This window comes from Anabrus simplex, chromosome 7 (assembly GCF_040414725.1).
Source record: "Anabrus simplex isolate iqAnaSimp1 chromosome 7, ASM4041472v1, whole genome shotgun sequence".
NCBI classification, from domain to species: domain Eukaryota; kingdom Metazoa; phylum Arthropoda; class Insecta; order Orthoptera; family Tettigoniidae; genus Anabrus; species Anabrus simplex.
The window spans coordinates 112,016,697-112,040,118 of NC_090271.1; the positions used below are offsets into that span (position 1 = coordinate 112,016,697).

The 23,422-nt window shown below is 38.9% G+C and overlaps 1 protein-coding gene across 1 annotated transcript in view; it reads left to right on the top strand.

Annotated features, from left to right (window-relative positions):
• The window catches only part of LOC136877309 (uncharacterized), a 193,873-nt gene that overhangs the window by 2,432 nt on the left and 168,019 nt on the right, over positions 1–23,422 (top strand). Inside the window, exons 2-3 of the mRNA XM_068228720.1 lie at positions 14,711–14,845; positions 17,419–17,581. Coding sequence (XP_068084821.1) covers positions 14,711–14,845; positions 17,419–17,581 — 298 coding nt within the window. The remainder of the gene's footprint in view (positions 1–14,710; positions 14,846–17,418; positions 17,582–23,422) is intronic.

Sequence of the window (23,422 nt, forward strand, 5' to 3'; positions counted from 1 at the left end):
CAATCAATCAATCAATCAATCAATCAATCAATCAATCAATCAATCAATCAATCAATCACTACTGATCTGCATTTAGGGCAGTCGCCCAGGTGGCAGATTCCCTATCTGTTGTTTTCCTAGCCTTTTCTTAAATGATTACAAAGAAATTAGAATTTTATTGAACATCGCCCTTGTAAGTTATTCCAATCCTTAACTCTCCTTCCTATAAATGAATATTTGCCCCAATTTGTCTTCTTGAATTCTAACTTTATCTTCGTTTTATGATATTTCCTCCTTTTAAAGACACCACTCGAACTTATTCGTCTACTAATGTCATCCAACGCCATATTTACACTGACAGCTCGGAACATACCACTTAGTCGAGCGGCTCGTCTCCTTTCTTCCAAGATTTCCCAGCCCCAACTTCGCAACATTTTTGTAACGCGACTCTTGTCGGAAATTACCCAGAACAAATCGAGCTGTTTTTCTTTGGATTTTTTCCAGTTCTTGAATCAAGTAATCCTGGTGAGTGTCCCATACACTCTAGCTGGGATCTTACCAGAAACTTATATGCCCTCTCCTTTACATTCTTAATACAACACCTAAACACCCTCATAACCATGTGCAGAGATCTGTACCCTTTACTTACAATAGCATTTATTTGATTAGCGCAATTAAGATCTTTCCTTATATTAACACCTAGGTACTTACAATGATCCCCAAAAGGAACTTTAACCCCATCAACGCAGTAATTAAAAGTGAGAAGATTTTTCCTAGTTATGGAACTTACAACCTGAATTTTAACTCCATTTATCATTTTACCTTTGCTCATTGTCCATCTCACAACATTCAGCTTCAGTTTCAGTGGGATAACCTTTCCTAAACACGAATTGCCTTGTATCGGAGCAGTTATTCATTTCGCAAACATGTCTAATGTAGTCAGGAAGAATGCTTTCCCAAAGCTTATATGCAATGCATGTCGAACTGTCTGGCCTGTAATTTTCAGCTTTATGTCTATCACCCTTTCCTTTATATACAGCATCTACTATAGCAACTCTCCATTCATTTGGTATATCTCCTTCAACCAAACAATAGTCAAATAAGTACTTCAGATATGGTATTATATCCCAACGTATTGCCTTTAGTATATCCCCCGAAATCTTATCAATTCCAGCTACTTTTCAAAGTTTGTATGTTATTGTAAATATCGTTGTCATCATAGGTGAATTTTAATACTTCTTTAGTATCAGTCACCTCCTCTATTTGGACGTTATCCTTGTAACCAAATTTATTTTACACAGCTACTGCTGACTGAAAACTTCTGCCTTTCGGAGATCCTCGCATACACACTCCCCTTGATCATGATTTCTGGAATGTCCTTCTTAGAACCTGTTTCTGCCTTAAAGTACATGCACTACCATTTTTCACTAAAATTCGAATGAATGCCAATTGTGCTTGTCATCATGTTATCCTTAGCTGCCTTCTTTGCTAGATTCAATTTCCTAGTAAGTTCCTTCAATTTCTCCTTACTTCAACAGCCATTTCTAACTCTATTTCTTTCCAACATGCACCTCCTTCACAGTCTCTTTAGTTCTCTGTTATAATATCGTGGGTATTTCCCATTCCTTACCACATTCAAAGGCACAAACCTGTTTTCACGTTCCTCAACAATTGCTTTACACCCATTCCAGAGTGTGTTTGCATTTTTATTTACCGTTTTCTACTGATCATGGTTACCCTTCAAAAACTCACTCATGCATGTTTTATCAGCCGTATGGTACTGTCTAACATTCAATTTTAAGACCTTCCTATCTATTGCATTTTTTAACTATGACTGAAAAACAGCTTCGTGATCACTAATACCATCTATTATTTCCGTTTCTCTATAGAGCTCATCTGGTTTAACCAGCACCACGTCCAGAATATCCTTCTCTCTAATTTAATCCGTCACTTACTGAATCAGATATCCTTCCCATATTAACTTATTTGTCATTTGTTGGTCATGCTTTCTGACGTTCGCATTACCTTCCTAACTGATATTTGGTAATTTGAGATCACCTGCTACAATCACGTTCCTTTCTTTATCGTTTCCCACATAGCTGATTATCTTACCAAATAATTCCGAACCAGCGTCAGGGCTGCCATTTTCCGGTTTGTACACTCCAAAGACATCAAGTTGCCTATTATCTTTAGAGATGAGCCTTACACCGAGAATTTCATGCTTGTAAAATTTAACTTTTTCGCAGCTTACAAATTCTTCTTTCATCAGAATTAATACTCCCCCTCCTACCATCCTGTCCTATCTCTACGATACACACTCCAGTTCGTATAGAACATTTATGCATCCATTATATCAATTCAATGTCCGACTCGTTGGCTGAATGGTCAGCGTACTGGCCTTCGGTTCAGAGGTTCCCGGGTTCGATTCCCGGCCGGGTCGGGGATTTTAACCTTCATTGGTTAATTCCAATGGCCCGGGGGCTGGGTGTATGTGCTGTCCCCAACATCCCTGCAACTCACACACACCACACATAACACTATCCTCCACCACAATAACACGCAGTTACCTACACATGGCAGATGCCGCCCTCCCTCATCGGAGGGTCTGCCTTACAAGGGCTGCACTCGGCTAGAAATAGCCACACGAAATTATTATTATTATTATTATTATTATTATTATTATTATTATTATTATTATTATCAATTCAATTACAATATCTGGTGAGTTAAAATTAAATTACTTAATTCTAATCCTTTCTTGAAAATATTTCTACAGTTCAACACTAACATTTTTATGTCATCCCTACTTGACTTCCATATCCCTTTATCTTTATCACCGCTCATTAAACCATCCCGTTTCCCTGAATGTTCCTCCCTGTAACCCTTCTAAACAAATGTCCTAACTTATACGTACTACTGCGGTTTAAGTGAAGACCATCTGAACACAGATCCCTATCTCCTACCCATCCATTACACTTTTCCTACATGTCTAACAATGGAATCTCCCATGACCAGAGCCTCAACCCTACCCACCTCATTTGAACCCCTTCCCACGTGATCAGCTGGTGGCTGCAGAAGCTACTTTCTCCTGTCTTTTTTCTCTCCCATGACCCTGTTCTCCTTGTCTTTTCATATCCTCTACTCTACATTTCCCTTCCCTACCTTTTCCTCTCCTACTCCCACACTTCTCATCTTCCCTCTGTCGTTCTACCTGCGGTGACTCGTACCGTTTTTTCACAGACAACCGTCCTGAATTCTGATCCTGAATAAAGCTCTTAGCCTGCAATGACCTTCCCCTGAAATCATTAGACAATCTGTCTTCTAGAATTTCCCCTTTCCTTCCCATCCCTCTGTTACACAAACTGTACACTGTACATTGTTTGAGGGAGGCCTACTTTCCTTCCTGTCCTCTGAGAGAATCCTAATTATCTCCTTCAAACTCTCCAATTCCTTCCTCATACTTTTAATGCCTGGCCACACCCATAGTTCCCTCATTTGCACTCCATAGCCATTCTTTATGGAATCATGAAAAGAAGAGAAACATGAAAATATCATTTTTTGTGCACAAAAAAATATGAAAGGTAATAAGTATTGTTTAGGTTAAAACACAAAGATCACACAATAATTACGTAATTAATATATTACTACACTACAATACTACTTAGTCGTACTATATTTTTATTCTACAACACCCTAACAGGATGAAAACTGCCGTTAATTACTGAATACCGAAAGGAATGCACAAGAATTACACAATTCTATCATGCAGTTAAGCCTATCCTAATTACAACAACAGAATTCTGGTACGAGAGTTTCTTCAGATACGTACTTCTACCACACAAATATTTCACAATAATAGAATAAGCACGCTTTCTAATTATTTACCACAATACACTACAATATTGTTTGATCTACGTTCAGACGTATCCTGATTACAATAGGTTATTACTAAGCATAAACTGAAATAAAAATGTCAATTAAAGTTTGAAATTCGCAAGAACTACTCAAGGATTACCAACAAAGTTAAATGCATAGACAGATCACTATTAGTACTATTTTATCCTACTACTATGCTCTATAGAAATAAAAACTGCCGTTTGGTTAAATGCTAAAGTATCGAAAGGGTCACCGTACACAAAAAGACACACGAATATAACAGGCAAGATACTATCCAACATACCGTACCGTATCTACACTAGAATTCTCAACTGAAATGTGGTTATGTGATTATTGCAGCTGAATGAATTAATTTCATGTGGCTATTTCTAGCTGGGTGCAGCCCTTTTAAGGCAGACCCTCTGATGAGAGTGGGCGGCATCTGCTATGTGTAGGTAACTGCGTGTTATTGTGGTGGAGGATAGTGTTATGTGTGATGTGCGAGTTGTAGGGATGTTGGGGACAGCACAAACACCAAGCCCCCGAGCCATTGGAATTAACCAATGAAGGTTAAAATACCCGACAGGCCGTGAATCGAACCCCGGACCCTCTAAATCGAAGGCCAGTACGCTGACCACTCAGCCAGCGAGTCGGAATTATTATTGCTGGTGGATTACCATTATTTTCCCTACTCCGCGGGGCGGATAATAAAAGTGAAAATAAGAAGTTGTCTACATTGATTTCTCAAAAAATATTTGTAACAAAAACTACGCCAAGGACTTGAATTGCAATTATTGGGATATAGGAATTTGATTTTTGATGTTTTTTACAATTTTCTCCCACACAGATACATCTTATGGAGACGATGGGATAGGAAAGGCTAGGAGTGGGAAGGAAGCAGCCATGGCCTTAATTAAGGTACAGTCCCAGCATTTGCCTGGTGTGAAAATGGAAAACTGCGGGAAACCATCTTCAGGGCTGCCGACAGTGGGGCCCTTACCCACTATCTCGCGGATGCAAGCTCACAGCTGCGCGCCCCTAACCACACGGCCAACTCGCCCAGTGATTATTAGCTAACCGCTCTTAAATAGGGCCTACTGAAAGATCGATGGTGCGAAGTATAAATTACGGACACTTTAACTACCTACTCAGAGCTACAAATGATCGGAATACAAGAATCAGTTGTTTTTATTTATATTTCCTTGAGTACATACTGTGACCGTATCCAGGTCTCGGCTGACTGAATATGGGTCAGTGTGCCACTGCGGTTCACTTTGTCGGAAGTGGCGCGTGTGGCCTTGGCCAGATGATAGAGAACCAGTTTCTGACTTGAAGGGGGTAGCTGGCTGACTGGAAAAAAATAAAAAAAATAAAAGCGAACGAGAGATAAAAATAACCTGAGTGTGTTCATCTGCAATTACATCGATTGGTAATAAATTAAATATTTATAATATCTTTGGCGGCGTGGTGTGCATCATTATGAAAGTAAACATTAATCATATTTGACCGAACCGTGTTAATGTCATGTGTGAACTATAAAAATTAATAACTGAATTTTTACTTGATTTCAACGGTATTTCGGCTAAAAAGGAGGGTGAAATTATTTAACCATATCCCACAAGAATTCAATACTTGAGTTGACTTCACTTCCGACCACGAGTGCCACGCAATGAGATTTAAACCAAGTCATAAGAGTACGAGCTCTCACATGTTCCTGGTTTATTCTCTGCAGTTACTTCGTGTACTTCGCTAATGGATTTCTACGCAGAACGTCAGTGGAATACTATCAACAGGGATAGTGGACTCGTTCCTGTGTTCGACGCTTTCTACAATTGTGCAAATCTACGATTTGAGTTAGTGCAATAAACAGACGTCGAAATAGCAGATAAAATTTTTAAAGTACGTGTTCTTTTCATCCTAAATTACTTCTGCGTTCAGGATTTCTTTTAATACATGTGGTACAAGTTTCAGCAACCTTACGAGTGTAAAGGTGGAAGAGGACCTCTACGTTATCATCGCCAGAAGAAGATGGAACTTCGTGCCATGGACTCCACACATTTCATCATGAAGTTCTAAGCCCATTGACCAGCGTCGGCAGCAGCGAAATGCAGAGACTTTTGCCTTAGAATGGGTGATTGAGGACCCGGATTTCGAGATGTGAAGACAACTAAATAAGTTAAGTCGACTACGTCTTATTTATATCTGTTCTATGTAGCTCTTTATTTCTACTCTTAATCTTTCCTTTGATTTGTACTATAATATATAGTTGATTTATTTTTACAATATTTCACTGGTTATTCCTTAGATGTGAGATAGGACTCTTAGCTTAATTTGCATACTTCTTGAGTTATGACCACGTGTTGTCGAGTTTGATGATGATGGATCAGTTGAAGTTATCCATGTGTTATCGGAACCATCCTTTCTCATTGTACGAATTTCATTAGGATAGTGACTTAATCTGTGTCAGATGAATTTATCGAGGTGATATTTTCTCGATATTTTTAACATTTTCATGGTAATTGGATTTTACTCGTACCTCATATTTACGATAGCATGTCATCAGGATATTAATTCCGAGTCGAGTGTATGAATTTATTTAGAGTACATGCATTATGGTATATGGTAACTAATGGAGTAGTTAATCATCGAGACAAATTTAATGAGGATATGACTTGTTTTGGGATGATGACAGGTCTTTATTATTTTCATGACTACACATGCGTGATAATGAGTTACGATGAGTTAGGGTCGTCGTTATGATGTACTGTACGTGTAATTTATGAGGAGTTCGTACGTACGATATGAATCTTCGTGAAATTGTATTTTCACGCGTTAATGTAGTAATATTTTTTTTATACATGATGTTGATCATGATATAATGGAAGTACGGAATCTTCGAGATTTTACAAGGTGTAGTCAATATAATAATGTCTTCTGATGATAAGGACAAGTCCATGTTGATCGATGTACTCCATAATTCAGGATAATATCCTAACAGTGCTCATAAAAGTCAGTAATTCTAAGTTTAAGGTACGTGTAAATTTACTGGAGGACCTTAGGTCTGGAGAATAGATCCTCAATTGAATATTCTAATAATGTTACAGTTCGGAACCAGGCATGCTCACTTTTCGATGTCTTATTTCGTACTCACGTGGAGACTTTATCTTATTAACATGTTGGAACGAGTTAATGGGAGAGTGGCGAGATTGATTAACACCCGATGATGATGTGTAAATATTGTAGATATTTCTTTCTTTGACATTTTTCAACAGCTAGTAGTAGATTTAGAGATTTTCTAGTGTTAAGACTTTTATCTTCTATGCATTTGTGTTGTGGTGATGTGTGACAATTTGATGGTGTTAATTCATTATGTGGACAGGATTTCCACGTTGAGGATATTTTTCCCTATTTATTGATTTTCCGATGGGTCATTATGTTAATTTTTGTTCATTTAATGACCAAGCGATAATAAGTTTTGTTATTAGTTCTCACGAGGGAATAAGTGGGAAGACGTGAACAGATATACTCGATGTCTCGAATTAACTTTTAGAAAACAAAGGCAAATTCAAATTTTCATTTAAATGTTAACAAAATTTTTGATGAACAGAATTTCACTCATATTTTGTCAAGGCAGTAAAATTAATTAATTAATCTTGGATATTTTTTATTATACACTTTATTAAAATTAATGCATTTTCCCAGATTGTTCGAGGAATGCTACGCAAGACCTCAATTTTTTTAATACACTCGATTTTAAATTACTAAATGAATGTTTATCAAACGAAGAAAAGCAATGTTATATTCAAACACTCTGTTAGAATGGTACGGAAACTAAGTTACATGTATCGTCGCCATAAGACCTATCTGTGTCGGTGCGACGTAAAGCCCATAGCAAAAAAAAAGTTACGTATACCATCCCATTTGTTTGTATTTTTTTTGTCACATCAAGTGTTATAGTAATTAACGTAACGTAGCGATAATTTTCATTATCATAGATGTCGGGATGGCTAATATTTTATTTTATTTGAATAAAAGTGTGATATGTTCTCTATATTTAAAACATTCTTGTTTTCCGAACCTTATATCAATCTTGCCACTTGCATATTTATTAAGTCAGCGGTCCTGTGAACTGAACACCCCTTGTTCGCCCGCAGATCTAGTACGGGGACAATACACTACACCGTTTGTTCACAACTGTGGCCAACAACACAATATTTGATTATGAAGAGCAACAATAATCAATAACAATAGAACGACTGTTAACTATTTCACCAGTGAAATGCTGTATATTCCTTTGAAATCCTTTCTTTAAAAAAAATTTACAACATTATCGCGTTATATTAATAAATTATAGGTGGAACAGTTTAACTGCTATTTGAAATGCCCTGTCTATTACCTGCACTAATATAACCGCTGCGGATGTTACGACTCTTTTTAATGTCCCGCCTTTGTAAGTATTTTATCAACAAACCTACAGATGTCCGGCTCCATGGCTAAATAGTTAGCGTGCTGGCCTTAGGTTACAGGGGTCCCAGGTTCGATTCCCAGCAGGGTCGGGAATTTTAACCATCATTGGTTAATTTCCCTGGCACGGGGGCTGGGTGTACGTGTCGTCTTCATCATCATCATTTCATCCTCATCACGACGCGCAGGTCGCCTACGGGAGTCAAATCAAAAGACCTGCACCTGACGAGCCGAACATCTCCTCGGACACTCTCGGCACTAAAAGACATACGCTATATTTTTTACCTACAGATATTTGTATAAAAATATTTTTAAAATAAAAAAATATTTCTTCTTTCATGCAATCCTAACCTACAGCTTGTAATCTAGAGAACGCTACTCGGTGTAACAAGTGTAAATAAATATCACTAAACTCAATTACTACAAACAAACACTAAACACCAATATTTGTGGAACTAAATGTATCACACACACGCAAAATTTGCTAAATTTCCACAGCTATTAACTACTTTCTCACTAAGACAATACAGAGCTCTTGGAACAGTAAACCCACTCGCTAACGCATCCAGCAATGCAGTAGGTAATACGCTACTCAATTCCAGTTCGACAGTCTTCAGACTATCTGAAAAACCAATGTTCTTAATTTATGCTACTCTTAGTAATATTTATCAGTCCAGTTTCTTCAGTTAGTCTAGCGTTAATTTCTTTCCGTCAGCTTTGTTGGAAGCTGTAGAGTTTCAGTCTTCTTGTTGTATGTTTAGTCCTCAGCCCGAAGGCTGGTTGGATTCTCAACAGCTCCGCCATCAGCTGTCATAAATGGCCTAGGCATCACTGAAGAGGTGTACTAGGGAAATGAGGAGTGAGGTAGTTTCCCGTTGCTTTCCTCATCGAGCTAGAATTTGCTATTACATATCAGTCTGCCAAGCCCACTGAAATGCATGCACCAACTGACCCTATGAGCAACATTTTCACACCATTCATAGCAGGGACTGGCTGCATAAGGAATGGCATTACTATCATCACTCATACCTCAGTCACTATCATCTTGTCAAAGCCAAGGATAAAGCTGAGACAGATCAATGAAAGTAACAGTATTGCTCTAGCCCATACCAGAAGACATAGTGCACTGTAAACACTAGGTCCCGCCAGCAAAGGCATATCAGTCTTCTTAAGGTAGCAAATTGAATTAAGGAAATATTTCACTGTGAAAATTATCGGCTGGTGGATGTCGCACTGGATCATGTTGACTTCCAGAACTTGAACTGTTCACAGGTTTTCTCATTTTGTTGAATCACTTATTTCTAATACACCTACCCAACACTCACGTGACTAGGCATGTTCTGCACACAAAAGACCTGCGGCCGTGGCTTCCGCACTTTTTTACTTTACAACTCGTATACATTAGGGCATCTGAGGCCTAGGAAGTATTTAATTAATACTTTCCCATTTCCAGTGAGTAATTTCTTCCTCGTTCTACCAGTGATCGTACCTTCATTGTTATTTAAATAGTCATCCTTCAAACGCAGTGGGCCCAAAGGAACCTACGAGTATGCCAGATTCAAAGATGCTTCATACTGAGAATCATTCGTGGCTATCGCACACTCTCCACCGCCGCAGAGCTGATAATCGCTGGCATTGAACCTCCGTGTCTGACAACTATATTTAAGGCAAAACTTATTAATTTAAAAAGAAAATGAGAAATGGCGTATGGTTTTTAGTGCCGGGAGTGTCCGAGGACATGTTCGGCTCGCCAGGTGCAGGTCTTTTTTTTTTTATTCGACACCCGTCGTGATGAGGATGAAATGATGATGAAGACGACACATACACCCAGTCCCCGTGCCAGAGAAATTAACCAATGATGGTTAAAATTCCCGACCCTGCTGGGAATCGAACCCGGGACCCCTGTGACCAAAAGGCCAGCACGGTAACCATTTAGCCATGGAGCCGGACATTTAAAGAGAAGTTACAACGGTTCTCTTCAAACGCCTCACTATGATGTTGAAAAGTTACATTTTTTGGTATCAGGCCATCCTGTCCTGTACGATGAGCGCTTGCAGGCAACCCTCTGCAACAGTATACATCACTGCCTCATGTACACTGACGGGCGTCGGATGACTGCCTCAGACCTCAAAACAATCTATGTAGGATGCTCATTCGTTGTGTATATTAATAATTCAGATTTTTTAATAGGGGATACAGATTAGCTGGCACCTTCTACCACCAATTTTCAAGTATAACTCTTTGCTATAAAAAGCCAGTAAAATGGCGCTTACAAAATAATTATAGTGCTCGAATATCCAGTAATTCTCAACCTTCCATCACCATCAGAAGAGACAAATCTACACCCGCTGGCCTCAAACATTAGGAATTTAATATGAACCAGCAACTTGCATATCTGTTTTAGTTGGGTATAAGGTCAAGCAGGAACTGTTGGAAATGAGAGGGCGTACATGTTAGCAAGATTCTCAGCTCGATGGGATATAGATTCCAGTTTCTCATTATTAATACAACTTGCTATACGTCGCACCGACACAGATAGGTTCTATGGCGACGATGGCAGAGAGAAGACCTAGGAATGGAAAGGAATCGGCCGTGGCCTTAATTAAGGTACAGCCTCAGCATTTGCCTGGTGCGAAAATGGGAAACCTCAGAAAACCATCTTAAGGGCTGCAGACAGTGAGGCTCGAACCCACTATCTCCCGGATGCAAGCTCACAGCTGCGCGCCCCTAACCGCATGGCTAACTCGCCCGATTTTCAGTTTCTCCACGTGTCCCGTATCTCATGTGAAGAAGACATTTAGAAGTGAAATGGAAGAGAGTTCGAAATCTGTTTGAACAATTAGCATAAAGGGACATGTCACGCGGGATTTGTTATTTCCAACCGTTCATCTACGTTTAACCTCAAAATTCTTCGAACCCACTTTTATCTTACACAATTTATGACTAGGCATGGTAAATTTAGAAGTTATTTTCAACAGTTTAAAATACCGTCGCCAGAAGGATACCTTTGTAAGCGCCAATCAGAACATAGCTAATTTTATTTTATTATAATAATAATAATAATAATAATAATAATAATAATAATAATAATAATAATAATAATGGGCTGCCTGCCTGGCCGAGGCGGTAAAGGCGTGCTCAGTTCGCCCGGAAGGACGTGGGTTCGAATCCCCGTCAGGAAGTCGTAAAATTTAAGAAACGAGATTTCCACTTCCGGAGGTGCATATGGCCCTGAGGTTCACTCAGCCTACATCAAAAATGAGTACCAGGTTAATTCCTGGGGGAAAGGTGGCCGGGCGTAGAGCTAACCACTCAACCCCATCACGTGCCGAGGTTAACGATGGTGGAATCCTTTACATTCCACTCCTCCAAGGGCCTTCATTGCCTGTACGGAGGTGACTTTGCTTTGCATAATAATAATAATAATAATAATGTTATTTGCTTTACGTCCCACTAACTACTTTTTCGGTTTTCGGAGACGCCAAGGTGCTGGAATTTTGTCCCGCAGAAGTTCTTTTACATGCCAGTAAATCTACCGACACGAGGCTGGCGTATTTCAGCACCTTCAAATACCACCGGACTGAGACAGGATTGAACCTGCCAAGTTAGGGTTAGAAGGCCAGTGCCTCAACCGTCTGAGCCACTCAGCCCGGCATTTAATTTTCTATTGTTCACTAAACGCTATCAAAAGGAACACTTTGTTAGGACACCTCAGTTACTGCAATGTACATTTCTCCCCGCCAGTTTGTGATGTATTTGTGAAAAGGTGTTGCATTTTAGAGACAATATTTTAACTTTTTGTAATATTCATATGAAGTATTTTATTCAACTAATGTATGTAATGTATTAATAACACTAGCCTGCAAAAAAACTTTTTTTGTGCGGTGAAAACGAAAATAGGTGGGTTTTTGAATTTCTTAACGCAGAATTCGAGAAAAAAAAATAGTTTTGGCGTATCACGTCTGGTTTAGTGGCAATTTTACAAAATATTATTTTGTTCTGACGTAAAATTTTTGATACTTACCGGTAGTATTGATTAAATTTGATGTATTAATATAAATTCCAGCTTGCAAAACGTAATCATATTTTGCATGCTTTGAATACACATAAATGCTGCTTTGTAAGCAAGTAGATGGTTTGTATTATATTTTTAATGTATATTGAAATTCGTGAAACTGAAGCATAAAACGCCTACGGTATTTAGTTTCGGCTGTACAGTTGCTTTTAAATTAATATAACCGTACCTTGAATAAAAATTACATGGTTAATCATACATAGTTTTGTTACTTACATTATATAAAGGTTAGATTCACACCTCCATCTTTTCCCGTTTTCCGTGAAATTTCCGGGTTTTTGAAGTTCTTGAATGATCTCTAGAAGGGTCGTCTCGTGCAATCGACCAGCAGTAATCGGCCATCATATTCACATCCCAACGTCCCTGATAGCGTCGTTCTCCATCTTTGAGATCCTGGTGAAACCTTTCACCTTGTTCTTCACTGACAGTTCCTAAATTTGGAGGGAAATAAACCAGATGCGAAGCTATGAAATGAAGCTTAAGGTTCATATTACAACCGAGTTCCTTAAACTTTACCAACATTTTCCTTACGATTTCTTTTTATTGAGGGTCTTTAATGTTGCCAAGGAATTTAGTCACTACATCTTTGAATGCGTTCCATGCCTCTTTCTCAATTTTGGTCATCGTGTCTGTGAAATTTTTATCTTTCATCAGTTTACGAATCTGTGGTCCATCAAATACGCCTTCTTTGATTTTTTCATCTGATAATGGGGGAAATTTAGTGGATAAATATTGAAAGCATAGGCTACTTTTATCTAATGCCTTGACATACAGTTTTATCAATCCTAACTTGATGTGCAAGGGTTGAAGTAGAATTTTTTCACGGTCAATAAGACTTACATTCAAGAAATTTTTGGATCCTGGTTGTAGTTTCCTTTCTGGCCAATTCACTGTATCCCAATGTTTATCCCGTGCCCTGCTCTCCCATTCGCATAGGAAACAGGGAAATTTTGTACAGCCTTTTTGTTGTCCCAGCAACAATCCAATGATCTTCAAATCACCGCAAATTTGTCACCCATGCTCATGATGTGTAAATTTTTCAAGCACCAACTTTAAGCTCTCGTATGTTTCAGACATTTTTGTGGAGTGTGCAAGTGGACGGATGCCAGAACATTTGTATTATGAAGCAAAACAGCCTCTAAACTTATTTTGGAAGAGTCAATAAAAACACGCCAGTTACTAGGATCATACTCTTTCTCTCCCAATTGATGTAGAAGATTTGAAACATCCGTACAAAATACAAGTTCATCTTCTTGAGTATAATACTTTCGGGCTGTTATCTTTGAAAGGAAACTGCTTTATCAGTCCATCATAAACATTGCATAAGGGCTGGGGATTTTAACATGTCTGTTTATTCAAGTGGTCTAAGATGAAAGACAAACTCTCAACTGTCTTATTTTCAATCCTACATACCTCGCGGTCTATTGCGTATCTGGGGGAGTTTGTTATGAATTTACCAGGAAACCTCCAACTACAAAATGAAAATTTAGACAGCAATAAACCTATAATAAAATGCAAACAATAACAAATCAAATCACATAATTGTTTTCTAAAAAATAGTTGCACGAGAACATCTCTCAACATTACATCTTACGAATTCATGCAGATACTAAAAAAACCGAATTGCGTCAAAAATAGACGTGATAGGAAAAAAATAGCATCATTTTCGGAATCAGGGCAGCGATTTCCATAAGAATGACATATTTTCTATTTTACCGCAAAATCATGTTGGCTAGTGTAATCTTTAATATTGTATTGTTATAAACGATAGCCCTAACATACGTTTAGGTAAAATAGGGCTACCTTCCTTGGTGAATAAATAATAATAAATAGTCCTCCTCATTACCTTCCTGATTAATAAGGGTTAATTTCTCTTCCTACCAGAGATCCTTCAGCCTCTGACTTCTTCTTAGTCGCCCTTCTTGCAGAAATCTTAGGTCTTTCTTGGGGAGGGGGAGAATGCAACTTTCGTCCTAAAATTCACTCTGTCCCGGACTCTTCCGATGAAATGTTCGCCCTTTTCAAGTCCTGGTGCACTTGTTGCAATCAGTAAGGTTGTGACTTCCACTTCTTTTGAAGGAGGAGAACTTCGTTCCCAAACCTGCTGGTCCCCATTCTTTTGATATGCCCATAAAACATCAGTTTTTCTTTCTCATGCTGATTTATATCCCTTCCAACCTTTCGTAGAGGTCTTTGTTTGACCTCAGGTGGGGTGTGAGCCATCTCTAGGAACTTTCTTTAACCGTAGAATTTTCCTTAAGAATTTCCTTTTTTTCTCCATGTCCGAAACTCTTATGATATAGTGTATTTTTACAGAGACCACAGCCTGCGGAGCCCTGGAATGGGACTCTGGACGCCTGTCACGATGCCACAGTGTGTACACAGGTTAAACATTTGCTTACGGTGACGGGTGATGAGGACTGCCTCTATCTTAACGTGTATACACCAAAGGTGAGTACGCTTAAACTTATTTGGTCCTTTAATTAACATGAATTTTTCAGAAGTCATAACCTTCAGTGGTGTCTAATTTGTATTAATATAATAACTTAACCTTTCTACACAGTCACTGTGTGGTAAATTTACAAATATGGGCGCTCAGTTGAAAAAAAATGGCGCATGGCTTTTAGTGCCGGGAGTGTCCGAGGACACGTTCGGACAAATTCGGCTTGCCAGGTGCAGGTCTTTTGAATTGACTCCCGTAGGCGACCTGCGCGTTGTAATGAGGATGAAATGATGATGAAGACGACACATGCATCCAACCCCCGTGCCAGCGGAATTAACCAATTACGGTTAAAATTCCCGACCCTGCCAGGAATCGAACCCGGGACCCTTGTGACCAAAGGCCAGCACGCTAACCATTTAGCCATGGAGCCGTTCGGCGCTCAGTTAAATGTATAAGTACACGTTAGGTAGGAGCAGACTTGCCATATGAACACCATGAAAATATAGGATACTTTCTGGGAAAAGAAGCCACTTTCTGAATATTATTATTATTATTATTATTATTATTATTATTATTATTATTATTATTATTTATTATTATTTATTATTATTATTATGGGTTGCCCTGAATATGGTTTTCCGTGGATTCTCCATTTTCTTATCGTGCAAATGTCGAGGCTGTACCTTAATTAAGGCCACGGTCACTTCCTTCCCATTCCTATTCTATGGTCGTCATACGACCTGTATGTGTCGATGCTACTGAAAGCACAGTGTAAAGAAACGTTTATGGAATTTAGTATGTTGATAAATTAACACCGAGGTCGATAGCTGCAGTCGCTTAAGTGCGGCCAGTATCCAGTATTCGGGAGATAGTGGGTTCGAACCCCACTATCGGCAGCCCTGAAGATGGTTTATCGTGGTTTCCTATTTTCACATCAGGCAAATGTTGGAGCTGTACCTTAATTAACGCCACGGCCGCTTCCTTCCCAGTCCTAACCCATTCCTATCCCATCGTCGCTATAAGACCTATCCGTGTCGGTGCGACGTAAAGCAACTTGTAACAACAACAACAAAATATATAAATCAACTGTTAGGATCAGTAAAGAACTCCTTATCATGAGAAGTGTGGTAAAAATGTTCGAGTCAAGACTGCAGGAATGATAAGTTTATTCACACACTGGCCACACTGGCGTAGAACTATGGGACGATACGTCTAAAGAGAATTTTCATTTTTTAATATTTTTTTTTTACAGAAAATAGCAATTAGATATATGCACGTTCAACCCTTGTCCCGTTCCTCTACGGGTTCGAGTATAAAGTGAGATGAATATTTGTAGCGAGCTTTTATGACCGGATGCCCTTCCCGGCGTCAAACGCACCAGAGGAGATAATGAGATGGGATGAGATGAAATGAATAACGTGATATATGATAGTAGGAAATGAGAGGGTGAAAGCCGGTACCGGCACTTAGCCTACTCCTGTCGAATAGCACCAAGGGGTCTGCTCAAGGCTTTACGTCTCCATCCGACGGACTATCACCATCAACAGCGTCATATGCCCTGCGTAGAGGTTCGGAATTTAATCCAGGCTTTTGGCACGCAATCTAGTGATTGTAAATTGTATAACACCACCTCCCCTACCTTTCCGACCAACATTCTGAGGGTGAAATTTTTTTCGACCAACGGGACTTGAACAGCATAACCAAGGTGTTAGACTGTATAGACTTCATGGCCACCAAGCGAAAATAGACATTCGATATCTAACTAAACTGAAATAATGAATCATGCAAACAGGTATTCATATATTTAGAATTTTCCCATTTTTACACCAGGCAAATGCTGGGTCTGCACCTTAATTAAGGCCACGGCAGCTTCCTTCCAACTCCTAGGACTTTCCTATCCCACCGTCGCCACAAGACATATCTATGTCGGTGCGACGTAAAGCCGCTGGCAAAAAAAATAAATAAATAGAAATTATGACCCTGTCTAGCATGTACATCTTCACAAAAATTCTGTATGTCGTTAAATTTAGGTTTCTATTCAGCGAAACTCAGATGTACAGTACATCGATACAACACAAGTGGAAAATACTTTCTGGCACCGCAGACCACAAGCTTAGACTATTAGGAAAGAAAACAAGCTGTATGGTATAAAATTGGTTAATGTCTTATCAGAATTTGTCAAAGCTAGCACAAGATATGAACAATTAAGAAATATTTTAGCCGGATTTCTTGTTTTTAACTCTTACTATTCGGTTGAGGAATATTTGGAAAAGTAAGAATTTTACTCCACCCGGCCATGTATACATTACGGATGTTCTTTGATTGTTATGTTACAAATGTAGACTGTATTATCATTAAGCATAATCCTTGGAAAATATTTCATGTAGATGCTGTAGATCGAAAATATATCTATTTGACGTGTTTCAGTGTGTGAAAATACTGTTCTGAACAATAAAGTATTTTTATTTTTTATTTATTTAACAAAAACCGTAAACTGAAGCGACTCATTTAACTGAATCATGCATTTCAATGACATTAAAATACAGTCCAAGATGCTGTAATATTTCTCTATTATTCACAGACTAACTTCTCAAATCCAAACGATGAGAAAATGGCAGTGATTGTAGTAATCCATGGTGGTGGCTTTACCCTTGGAAGTGGCAACAGACATTTGTATGGACCAGACTACTTCATGGAGGAAGATGTGGTGTTGGTGACGCTGAATTACCGTCTCGGAGTATTTGGTAGGCGAGATCATTACAAATTTAACATTTACTATGATGATGATAATGATGATAATACTAATGACAATCACTCAGTCATACAGGGTCCATTTTTTTAGCTCGGTCCGCAACACCGCTCGGAGCACGGCACGGCTGGCGCAAAGACACTCCGTCGCTTGTCGGTATAATGCGCGCTTTTCTTCTCCACTTCTCACGGCAATTCACACTTCCATTTCTAGTGAAACTATTTGTCTAAAACCTACCTGGAATTACATTTGATGTTCAAAGTTTTGTCCCTCATCTGTCAAACACACCTGACACCTCGTAAATAGGTTTGCAGACACTCAGCGAATCTCAGCCCGTGTGATGTTCGAAATAACTTGTGTAATATTCTCTTGTATTGCGTTTATTGACGCTAACATTACAGGCTTTCCGCCCAAATGGATGTTTCCGTTACAAAGCAAAAAATAAATAAAATAAACTAAAAATGAAAAATAAACTAAATCTACTATGTGGACACTCACATGGGCGGAAAACCGGGCCACATGTAAGCGCCACCCCTATACTATGTGGACACTCACATGGGCGAAAAACTGGGCCACATGTAAGCGCGATTCCTATAAGTCTAAATATCCTAACTTAATTCTTGTGACCCCTCACACATGCGGAAACTAATCCACATGTGAGATCCCACCCCTATATTTAATGACCGGACGTGCCGTCTCACTCTGGTGAGGTAAAAAGGATCCACCCTCCCTGGAACGACAGGTCCGGCCTTCTATACAATTGACAAAGTTAAGATCCTCACCATTCCGTTTGGCGATAGGCTGCCTGTGTGCTGAAGCCCAGCTCCACATGTACCCTGCCTCACTCTCTTCTTTCTCTTCCTCTGTCTATTAACATTTGCCAACACATTTGGGATAGGACCGCCCCGCCCTATCCCTCTCCCTTATGACGTTCTCTCCCCCTCCCCTTCCTATGAAACAACGATAAAAAATAAACATATACTAAGTCTACTGTGTGGTCACTCACATGAGTGGAAAACCATGCCTCATATAAGCGCCACCCCTGTAACTAACTTCATCTAAACTCCTAACGTAATTTTGTGACCCCTCACACCGGCGGAAACCAGACCACATGTGAGGTGCCACCCCTAAAACTACTGGCCGTCCGTGCCGTCCCCTCTTGGTGAGGCACAACACGTCCGGCCCCTCATTATAGTAACACTATCCATTCGTCTCTCTCTTTTACATCTACCTTAACTCTTACACACACTGATTTATTCAAGACCTGCCGTTCTCAGCAGAGCACTGCTTTCCAGATCCGCTGACTTAATATTTCGTCATCCGCAGCGCATGTGCCCTCATTTTTATTACCTTTCGTCTTAATCACCTACTGACTTAGCAGTTCCTACTATTATGTATGCACTGACCTACTTCCAGATAAATTCCAGTTCACTTGTGCGTCAACAGTTGCGTCATCTCTTTCATTATCTAACTTACTTACCATTACTACTTCAATTTTACGTCCATATCTTCCCATATCTATATTAACATGTCCTATCTCTATCACTTAAACCTTCCAACATTACAATATCTTACCACTTCCCCCATCTTAATTACACTTCACAAACCTTCCACATTTATAATGTATCTCAAGGTTTAACAATCAGACATAATCGAACCTTCTAACTTTTTGCCCTTATCTTAACAATCCTTCACTCACACATTTATAACCATACGTATCTTACTTAACCGCCCTTAACACACCTATCTCCTACAAATCCTTACATGTAACTTTTACTCATCACTCTTACACACTCCTCTAATCCATTCTCATTTTACACTCTTAGCTCTTTACACTTTCTTTCACATCCACTTTCAAGTCTTATACATTCACTAGCAAGATACCCGTGCTTCGCTACGGTATTATACTGAAATTTATAATTGAATGCTTATTGTTTTAGATATATAATCCGCCGAAATTCTCGATCTGACTCGTTTTCTGCGAGAATCCACCAAAATTCCCGATCTGACTCGTTTTCTCTTATTTTACGGCACGTTTCCTCCCATTTTTCAATCTTCCTTTCCAGCAATCGAGTTCGTACTTCCCGGGCTAGGCTCAGGTATTCTTCCCGGTCAGTTGTGTACGTAAATCTTTGCCATCTTTTCCTATAATCGTTTTTAATATGGATAAAATCCTTCAGGAGATCCGGCGTGGTGTTATATTGAGTGCCTTGGCGGCACTGAACCGGCGGCCGGACTGCATTCTTAGTCATTAACCGTCCAGTAGCCATTTCCAGCGCGGTCCGCACATTTGATGACGGTCCGGAACATTATTATTATTATTATTATTATTATTATTATTATTGTTATTATTATTATGTGTTGCTGGAATGGCTGATGACCGGAAAACCGGAGTATCCGGAGAAAACCCTGTCCCGCCTCCGTTTTGTCCAGCACGAATGTCACATGGAGTGACCGGGATTTGAACCACGGAACCCAGTTGTGAGAGGCCGGCGCGCTGCTGCCTGAGCAACGGAGGATCCTTATAAGTACATTAATAACAGTAAAATCGATTGGTCTCACCTCCTTCTACACCCTACCGCCGTTAAGTTTATTTACCACCCCCCTCCCTCCCAAAAAAAGAAATTAAAAGAAGGCTTGTTTCTATACGTTTAAGGAAGATTCCAAACACCAATGTTCACGTCTATTACCTTCAGTTTTGAGATATAAGTATCCCCATAAAAATAATTTACTTTCTTCACTTCATTTCACACTACTCCCCTTCCCCCCCCCCCAAGTGAATTTTCCCGCAAAAAATACTTGTTTCTTTAATAGTAAAGGATCCTCTAAATACCAATTATCACGACTCTAACTTCTTCAGTTTTTGATTTATGTGTCCTCATGAAAGGAATTCATCTCCTTTACACTCCCGCCCTCCAAGATGGTTTCCCCACCAAAACGCGTTTTTCTTTGTTTTTAAAGGAGATCCGAATACGAATTTTCACGTCTGTAACAAATTTAGTTTTCATTAGATGTATGTATTCTCATACAATTAAGACAATTAATTTTTCAATTCTTTCACCCCCCCCAACCCTTCATTGGATTTTCCGAGAATACCTCTTTCTTTACTTTTAAAGCAGATTGCAAATATCAAATTTCACGTCTGTAACATCTTCATTTTTGAGATATCAGTAGCCTAATTATAAGAATTCAACACCATTTTCAGTCACTTTAACCCCCCCTCCGCCCAAGTGGTATTTCCGAAAACTAAAAATACACGTTTCTTTATGTTTAATAGAGATAAAAGATACCATTTATCACTTCTGTAACATGTTAAGTTTTTTTTGATATACTGTAAAAATTCTCATTTTGAAATTTCACCCCTTTTCAGTTCCCCTTAAGTGGAGTTTCCAAAAACAAATCACCTCTGTTTCTTTACATTTACAGGAGATTCCAAACACCCACTTTTTACGTCTGTAACATTTTACGTTTCCAAGATAATCTGTAGATATAGTCTTTCAAAAAATTCACCCCAATTAGTCACTCCTGTTTAACCGCCATTAGTTGGATTTTCCAAAAACTAAAAAACGCGTTTCTTTATTTTTAAAGGAGATCCCATATACAAATTTTCAGTTCTGTAATATCCTTCGTTTCTGAGATATATGTATCCTCATTAAAGGCTTTCAAAACATTTTTCACCCTTTTACACCCCTCCTATTAGGATTTACAGGAAACAAAAAAATACGTGTTCCTTTATTTTTAGAGGGGATTCTAACTACCAATTTTTACATCTGTAAATTTTAAAGTTTTAAGTTGCAGACACACTAATTTTAAAAAATTCACCCCCCTTTTTCACCCCTCCCCCCATTATTTGGATTTTCAAAAAACGAAAAAATACGTGTTTCTTTACTTTTAAAGTAGATCCAAAATACAAATGTTCAGGTCTGTAATATCTTCAGGTTCTGAAATATAAGTAGACTCAATAAAGGCATTCGACCCATTATTCACCCTTTTCCACCCTTCCTATTGGGATTTTCCGAAAACAAAATATACGTGTTTCTTTATTTTTAAAGGAGATTCTAAATACCAATTTTCACATCTATAACCTTTAAAAGTTTTGAGATATACATACACTCATTTTAAAATATTACCCCCCTTTTCACCCCCCTTAATTGGATTTTCCACAAACAAAAAAACTCGTGTTTCTTTATTTTTAAAGGAGATCCCAAGCACCAATTTTCAGGTCTGTAATATCTTCAGTTTCTGAGATATAAGTAGCCTCATTAAAGGCATTCAACCCCTTTTTCACCCCTTTTTACTCCTCCTATTGCGATTTTCCGAAAACAAAAAAATACGTGTTTCTTTATTTTTAATGAAGATTCTAAATACCAATTTTTACATCTGCAAACTTTAAAAGTTTGGAGATATAGATTCATTCATTTTAAAAATTCACCCCCTTTTCACCATCCCATTAATTGGATTTTCCAAAAACAAAAAAATACGTGTTTCTTTAATTTTAAAGGAGATCAAAAGTACCAATTTTCAGGCCTGTAATATCTTCAGTTTCTGAGATATAAGTACCGGTATCCTGATTAAAGGCATTCAACCCATTTTTCCCCATTTTCACCCTTTTTCACCCCTCCTATTGGGATTTTCTGAAAACAAAAAAATACGTGTTTCCTTATTTTGAAGGAAGATTCTAAATACCAATTTTTACATCTGTAAACTTTTAAAGTTTTGAGATATAGATACACTCATTTTAAAATTTCACCCCCCTTTTCACCCCCTTAGCGACGGAATATCCAAAAATCCTCTCTTAGCGAGCACCTACATCTTAATATGAATGTATCCCCAAAATTTCATTTCTTTATGTCCAGTAGTTTTGGCTCGGCGATGATGAATCAGTCAGTCAGTCAGTCAGTCAGTCAGGACAAGTTATTTTATATATATAGACTAGCAAGATACCCGTGCTTCGCTACGGTATTATACTGAAATTTATAATTGAATGCTTATTGTTTTAGATATATAATCCGCCGAAATTCGCGATCTGACTCGTTTTCTGCGAGAATCCACCAAAATTCCCGATCTGACTCGTTTTCTATTAGATTCTGGCACGTTTCCTCCCATTTTTCAATCTTCCTTTCCAGCAATCGATTTCGTACTTCCCGGGCTAGGCTCAGGTATTCCTCCCGGTCAGTTGGGTCCGTAAATCTTTGCCATCTTTTCCTATAATCATTTTAATATGTATAAAATCCTTCAGGAGATCCGGCGTGGTGTCATATTGGGTGCTTTGGCGGCACTGAACCCGCGGCCGGACTGCATTCTTAGTCATTACCCGTCCAGGAGCCGTTTCCAGCGCGGTCCATCATTTGACGACGGTCCGGAACATCATTATTATTATTATTATTATTATTATTATTATTATTATTATTATGTGTTGCTGGAATGGCTGATGACAGGGAAAACCGGAGTATGCGGAGAAAAACCTGTCCCGCCTCCGTTTTTTCCAGCACGAATGTCACATGGAGTGACCGGGATTTGAACCACGGAACCCAGCTGTGAGAGGCCGGCGCGCTGCCGCCTGAGCAACAGAGGATACTTATAAGTACATTAAGAACAGTAAAATCAATTGGTCTCACCTCCTTCTACACCCCACCGCCGTTAAGTTTATTTACCGCCAACCCCGCCCTCCCCCCCCCCAAAAAAAAAAATTAAAAGAAGGCTTGTTTCTTTATGTTTAAAGGAGATTCCAAACACCAATGTTCACGTCTATTGCCTTCAGTTTTGAGATATAAGTATCCCCATAAAAATAATCTACTTTTTTTACTTCATTTCGCACTACTCTTCCCCCCCGCCC